The sequence below is a fragment of the Chaetura pelagica genome, unplaced genomic scaffold (assembly GCF_000747805.2).
Source record: "Chaetura pelagica isolate M959 unplaced genomic scaffold, ChaPel_1.0 scaffold10, whole genome shotgun sequence".
Taxonomy (NCBI): Eukaryota; Metazoa; Chordata; class Aves; order Apodiformes; family Apodidae; genus Chaetura; species Chaetura pelagica.
Genome location: NW_009952263.1, coordinates 12044967 through 12052538, shown reverse-complemented (window position 1 = coordinate 12052538; position 7572 = coordinate 12044967). Strand labels below are relative to the sequence as shown.

The 7572-nt window shown below is 41.9% G+C and overlaps 1 protein-coding gene across 1 annotated transcript in view; it reads left to right on the top strand.

Annotated features, from left to right (window-relative positions):
- MALSU1 (mitochondrial assembly of ribosomal large subunit 1) overlaps positions 1 to 6087 on the top strand; it is a 7215-nt gene extending 1128 nt beyond the window's left edge. The window contains exons 2-4 of the mRNA XM_010007651.1: positions 1604 to 1782; positions 4643 to 4724; positions 5882 to 6087. Coding sequence (XP_010005953.1) covers positions 1604 to 1782; positions 4643 to 4724; positions 5882 to 6087 — 467 coding nt within the window. The remainder of the gene's footprint in view (positions 1 to 1603; positions 1783 to 4642; positions 4725 to 5881) is intronic.
- Positions 6088 to 7572: the final 1485 nt, after the last annotated feature.

The window sequence follows — 7572 nt, the reverse complement described above, 5'->3', positions numbered from 1 at the left end:
GGGTGCGGCCTGGCAGGCCCGGGCGCGGGCAGGAGGCTCCGCCCGCTGCGCACCGGCCCTGGGAAATGGGGCCCGAGGGGGAGCGGAACGTGTGGCGAAGGAGGTGACTTCTCGGGAGGCCTGGAACCTCGTCCTGCAGCCGCGGGAGGATCCTGAGGGTGCCTGCTGCGGCGGAATCGCCTTTACATTGGCTGAGACCGCAGGGTCAGGGTGTGCTGGGGCAGCAGCATCTTCGAAGGCCTGAGGTCAAGTGGGGACTCGGTTGCTAACGCAGAGCAGGTCTGTCCGTGTCCGCACACGGATATGTACTGGGAGCTTTGTAAGGAGAGTGGTGCCGAGTGGAAGGTGTGTTTCTCTGATGTACACTGGCAAGGAAGTTTCCCTGTATGGCTAACAGTTTTAGTAACGTGCTGACTGGTTGTGGGTATAAGCGTTGTGTGCCCAGAGATGGTCTGTTGTAGCTATTCTGCAAATCTTCTCTAGCCTAGATCTGACCGTGACATTCAGTGTGGCAGTGTGCCTGGGGTTGTTCAGACCATTTGTTCTCTAAGTAGGCACTAGAGACTTCACATGTGGCTACCAGGCAAATATTTAACTTTTGTAACTGCTGTGTCTGGAGGAACTGTGGCCACTGCTAATTTTCTGCATGTGTGACCACAGCAAAGTTGAAAGAGTGCATGAGTCCTTAAGCTCAAAGGCTTTCCTTTACAGAGATCTGATCCAATTTCATATCCCCATTCATGCATATAATTATATGTAGCTATTGTTCTTTTGTTTGGCTTTTTCTTTATATTGGTAAGTATAAAGCTTGGCTTTGTGCTGATGCTTGGTTCTCTTTATAGTGGCAGGCAGGCATTGCTGACAGATTCCAATTATTCCTTAAGTATGCACATAAGTTGCATCTACCCAGTTAGGGCAAATTAGAAATAAACTGATTTCATGGTGTGAACAGGAGGTAGTTGCATAAATTTACTAGTTTCTAAGCTGGCTTGCTTAAACTGTTGAAGGACTAAAGCTTTTGTCTACAATATTGCAGTGCTCCGTGGTAGAGCAGGCTGGGGAAGAGAAGCGGCTTAACTCAGTGTGAAGAGAGAAAGTACCTTCACACTGCACTTCAGCTCCATTTTCAATATATTGATTTCGTATACTTAAGATCTTAGAGTCCATTTCATCACCGTTTATTATCACAGGCCCATTGAAGAGCATTGTCTGAAACATTTTTAGATTTGGCTGTTGTGTTTATAATGTCTTCTGAAATACTTAGGTTTCGTTCATCTTAGTTGGCATATGTCTGATGATAGCATTGACTCTTAAGTAGTAACGACAAGAAATAAGTTACTTAACAGGAACTTTGCTATCTATTGTTATATCTAGTGATAGTGTTGTTTGCACTTAGCTTAGTTCTCAACTTTGATGGTTTTAAGAATTATTTTTAAAAGTCTGCAGTTCACATTGCATTGTCAGTATCGAACCAGCCTCTATAGTGAGTGTCCAGCTTAGGCTATAATTCAGTTCATTGCCATTTTATGTCTTCTTAAGTGGTTGGGTTTTTTGCAATTAAAAAGACAAATTGCCACTGTATTATTTTTTCTCTGTGTTCCAGATACTGTTCTTCCCAAGTTCAATATTGACTTTGCTGTAGCTCTGCTGAGGCAAGAAAATGCTAAAGACATCTGTGTCATCCAGCTACCTCCAGAAATAAATTACTCTAATTATTTTGTAATTGTGAGTGGATCTTCAACACGACATCTCCATGCAATGGCAAATTACATGCTGAAAATGGTAAGACAGTTCCTGCTGCCCTCTCTGGGTTTTGAGGAATGGTTTTAAATGTGAAAGGAATTTCCCTGGGACTGCACATACAGGGGGTGAACCAGACAAAATTAAATTACCCTTGTGTTATTTAGTCCCTAATACACCTCCCAACTATTTTTTTTTCTCTTAACAATATTACTTAAAATGTAGAGCTAATATTTTAAAAAACAGACCTCACTGTATTTAGAGTGGTGATGACATTAGCACAATTTGGTGGCTAGAACAAGAGTGATGTGAAATGGTGATGACAACCTGTGTCCACTTTTGTCTTCCATCCAGCAAGCTTCATAGCTATTCCCACTCAGTTGAAATAGCTTAATTTAACTACTCTCAAGCCCTAATCTCTAAGACTTCCAGGTTCTCAGGTAAATCATGAGGCTGGAAAAAAGATGTTATGGTAGGAGGCACAGATCCCCTCATGGGCTTGCTAAGACAAACTGCAAGTTAATAGTCACCATTCTGTCCATGTAGAGGAGGAAAGAAGCAGCAGCAGCCATCGTTGCACAGCAATCTTGCACTGTTTGGCTTTGGCAGAATGTGAACTTTTCAGTACAACGAGAAAGGTCAGAAAAAAAATACAGATGGAGCTTAGACATAAGGACCAGTCTAGGAAGGAGAAACTTTAAGGCCAGAATGGGCCAGCTGACTGTTAAGAGAGCACAGTCTGAGGAGTATGACTGTCCCCCATCTGTCAGCTCTCTGTACTCAACCTATGCTTTGCCTTCTCTTCACACACATTCCCTTCTTGACACCATTTTTTCCTCTGTTCTTAGTTTTACTTTCTTCCTTCCAGTCCTGTTGGTTTCAGCTGTGAGACTTGAGAGTGAGATGGTATTGCTGTTCAGTGCCTTTCTGAGCAGGTGACAGGAGTTTCTTATGTTAGTGTGATTTGAATGTACTAAATTTAAGTGCTTAATTTTTACTCTACTACTTCCTTAACATGCTAGTCTTAACAGCTGTCCATCTCCCCCAAACCAGGAGAGATCACTGAATACCACCCACCCTGCAAAAATATCCCTGCGTTACCTCTGGCGGCTCCCTCTGGTGGCTGCAAGAGCAGCTCTTTGGCACGGGCAGAGCCTCTGGGGAGACACGCATCCTCCTGGGCAACTGAGAAACCGGGCAGCCCGGCCAAGTATGCAGGAGTGGCTGAGCTTATCTGGCATGGAGAGTTTTCTAGGCGAAGTAAGCTGAAGCTTAAGATGTCAAGCAGAGCAGGTGCTGAGGAGGGCCGGGCAGCTGGCAGGCTTTACCTACAGCATCTCCACATTACAATCACACATGCTTTACTTGCACTATGATGCAGAGCCATTCACACGTAGTGTGAGGTCTTGCTGCTTTTATTCCAGTAGTTTGTAAATGGCAAAGTCCCAACTATTGCTTATCTCTTCCCTTTGGTTTCATGCTAGAGGAAGAAACTAACACTTCCCCTTACTATCACCTATTTACCATTGCACAGCTGTAAAAGACAGGGCTGAAGAAAGCTTGTAGTGGAGGTGAGTCTTTCCAGCCCCTGTCACATAGCTGATGGCAGTGCATACTGGGCTTGTTAGTATTTTAAGCCTACTTTCAGAGAGTCCTTGACAAGTACCTGCTTTTGAGGATATCTCACAAGGTATCTTAAAGAAAGGAAGGTAGAACTAGTTCTGAGTTCTCTATTTTGGTTTGCAAACTGGGGCTATTGTCGGGCAGCTAGTGTTGTGTGGGAAGGACCAGGAACAGCTGCATTTTGTTTTGCTAGACAGCTATGCTGCTACAACCTGTTATTTTGTATTTTGTCTTCCATAGCAGGAAGGTCTGTTAGAGCCATGCAGTTTCAGTCTCCGTTTCCTTGTGGCCTTGTGCTGAAGTAAATGTTTAGTTTGTTTTTTAATTTCAGCTTGAAAAAGATTTCCGTATTTTTGTTTGACTGATTAAACTAGAAATGAGGTGGAAATTTGAGTAAATGACCTCTGTGAAGACAGAGGTGACTTTGTTTTATTTTTTATATTGATGCTTCCTGTGAAGAAACAAGTAGGCTATGGCCAGATGTGAAAGAGGCAGTACTTTAAGCCTCTAGTTGTTGAATTTCTTCAGCTCTGGTGGGTGTTTAGGTTCTTAATATACTAATTGGGCAGAGCTGGGCCTCTCAGGATGGAATCTTTGAAAACTACCATATTGGATAGGGGACAAACTACCTTGCCCTAGCTGAGCTTTTGCAGGGGGTAGCTTTGACCTACCCCCTCCCCTCTTTCACAGTGGTTCATAGTTTGGAAACCTGCATGTCAGTCATATTTCCTCCCACAGCTTGTAGTCAGTGTTGAGAGCCTGCTCTCAAGAGACAGGAGGTTTGTCTGGATGCCTTTCTCACAGCATGGGTTGAAAGTCATTTTTTCCCCACTCCCCTATCTGAGAAGAGGATAACCTTGGCATCTCCATTTCTACATCCTTAACTAGCCAATGTAAAACAATGATGAAAAGTATCTGAAACAAAACAAAATTAAGTGGCATAGGCTGTTACAGGAAACCTATAACTGAAAGACTAACACTAAGTAATAGTGTTCATCTTTAGGAAAAAATGGACACCTATAAAATTCATGGATAACTTTATAAGAATGCTGAGCATTAGAATTCTAGGTTTGATACTAAATCCACGTCTACTTACATGTACTTGTAGCAGTGAAAACTTACTCTCTTTTTGTGCAGACACTTGAACCAAAATTAGGTAATCTAATTTCAGACTGAAGGCAATACTAAACAACTTGGCCAAGTCCAGTTTACCTGTTATATTTGAGTGCTTTTGAATAAAAGCAAAGTTGTTTTTTTTTTGCCATTGCTTCTCTCTCAGTACAAGCACCACAAAGAAGAAAGTGATCCTCATACTCGGATTGAAGGGAAGGAGACAGATGACTGGCTGTGCATCGATTTTGGTAAATATTTTGTGAATCTGACCAATATGAAGTTCTGCATGAGCTCTTTGTTGAAGGAAGCATCTCACCATGAACCTGGGTGCTGTGGAGGGTCTGCAGTACTCTGATATTTTGGAATTCCAGTTGTTGCTTGAGATACTAAATACGTTTTCACTAAAGATCATTGGCACAGAGAAGAAAGCAGTGCTTTTAGCAGTGGCTAAAACGGGTCTTAATAAATTGACGATAACAGTAGTGGGAAAAAAAACGTACTTCAGTCAGTGTTCTCAGGTTTATATAATCCTTGTTTTGGTGAGTGGAGGCTCTTTGTATGCTTTCCTAGCACTGAATTGTTGAACAGACTTTTCTGCTGCCCAGATCATACCATGACACAGGGTAAAACTTCAGTCCTAACAAATGGAGTTCAATTTTTCATTCTACAAGTGTGAAACTCTCTACACAAACATAAGAGAGTCTGCATTCAGAAAGCATTTCTTCTTCACTGTTAGCTCTAGAATCTCACCCTCTAATTTTTGGGGGGGGCTTAAAAGAGAGCATGGGTGAGTGAGGAGGACTGCAGCCAGTGATGGTCAGTGAAAAAAAGTCTAAGGGCATAACTAGAAAAAGGTGCATTAGAAGTGCAGCTGGAATTAATTTTCTCTACTATTGTTTGTGTAGAATGAAAGCCTACAAAAACCTTATTGCAAAGTTAAAAGTATAACATGTATGAAGTATAGCAAAGTATAGTATACAAAGTATAAAAAAAAAAAACCACGAGAAATGTGAGCAACACACCTAAGGAAAATTATTTGGCTATAGTCAAATGTTGGTAATATAGGAAACCTGAAAGTCTATCTGTAACCTTAGGGAGGAAACTCCTTCAAGTAAAATTTATTTTACTTCCAGTTGTCCTGTATAAGTCATAGCTTTGTTGCTCTGAAGTCCCTGGGGTGGTGTTTTGAATTAAACCAGAGTATTATCCCCGCTCATTCTCTTGGCTGTAGTCTTGAAGTCTTTCGAAGGACTAACCAGTTCCTAATACTGTTCAAGAAGTGGAATCAGCAACTTGAAATGTCAGATGGCCTGTTATATCTAGCCAGAATGAGGGTGGAAGAAGAGAGGTCTTTGTGCAGCTGAAGTGTAGTATTGTTTTACAACTCATGATAATTTCTGTGCAGGTAACATAGTGGTGCATTTCATGCTGCCAGAGACACGAGAGACTTATGAATTGGAGAAGCTGTGGACTCTTGGTTCCTACGATGACCAGTTAGCACAGATAACTCCACAGTCACTGCCAGAAGACTTCATATTTGGACTGTCTTCTAACAGTAGTGATCATCTTGAACAAGAACTTAATGCAGCCGCTGAGTGGAAAGAGAAATGATGGTGCCTTCACACATCTGAGAGACGTTACTGACTTAAATCACTACAGTTGATCAGTACAAAACAGTGTATTTGTTGGGTGTGCCTAAGTAAAGTTCCGGACAAGTGACAAAAATTATTAGAATCAGAGAGTCATTACGGTTGGAAAAGACCTTTAAGATTGAATCAAACCATGAAATGTCAAAGAGGGAATCCTATCATAAGGGAGCTTTCCTTGGGGAGTTGCTGTCAATGGACTTTGAAGTAAGAAGAGTGGGGCAAAGCCAGCTTTGTAAGCTACTTACCTTGAAGTCATGCTCAGCCTTTACTGTAATTGTTTTTCTAGTGTCTTTGAAAGACCTGCCTGTAGTAGCAGCACAGAAAAGACTTGATTGTGTTGCAAGGAAAAACTATCTGAAATGGTAGTTGAGATGAGGCTTCTTGCATTAAGTTATTTGCTGGGGGTGACAATGAAGCAAGTCACGCTCCAAGTTGGAGGAGGAGAGAAAACATTGTGTTAACGAGCACACAAAAGCCAAGAGAAGCAGTAACAAATAAATGTCTTGAGTTAATACAGCAGTAAGTCAGTTTTTCAGCCAAGGCCAATCTGTTTGTAATAATAATAAAAACACACAAAAACCTGGAGAGCTTTAATTCCTTTTCTTCCTGATAAAATATTGAGCTCATTCTAAGTGTGCAGTTTTCTCTTCTAGTTTGACTCTCAGTTTTTGGAAAAGGACATTGAGGCAACATGGTATGGCAGTGTGAACCTTCAGCTCCTTTGAAGCAGGCAAGAGTAGTTTGGAAGGAAGCCCTTAGTCACCGAGCACTGCTCGCTGCTGCTAACACTCAGAAGTTGTGCAGTGCACGCTTAGTCTGCCTGCTGTGTGAGCGAATAACCAGTTAGAAGAACTTCAATATGGTAACAAAACTTGTCTATGTAAAACAAGATGCTTTTCTCCACCACAGGACAGGGTTTTCATCACTAGATTAGGATCTCTTCCTTCCGGAAAAGCTTGCTCTGCCATGCATCAGGAACAGTAGATCCTGAGAGTAATCACCTTTTTCCTCTGGTGGCCCCACAGAATACTTGTAAGCCTGTCAGCATCTCTTCCCTGCACAGCAGCTGCTGTTAGTAGTGCTCAAAAAAAGTGATCTTTAGTTGTGCTGCTTGGGGAGGAGGGCAAAGGTGTTTGTTTTTACAACAAAATACTCTCTCCATTTCTGACTGGTCATGTTTTCCTGCTGTGTCTAGCCTCCCCGTTCTTTCAGGAATAACTGCCCCTCAGTTCACCTGCTTTTTGATACAAGGCAGCAAATGGTTCTTCAAATTAATAAGGAGCATTTATTATATATTTAAACTATGCAGATAAAACATCTTTGCCCACAAAATAAAGGTGTTGGCATCAAAGAAAGATTTTCGGAATGCTTCATGATACCAGTCAATAAGTGACCCACATGGGTGAAAGACAACCTTGGCTGTCTTAGATTGATGGGTTCTAAATCA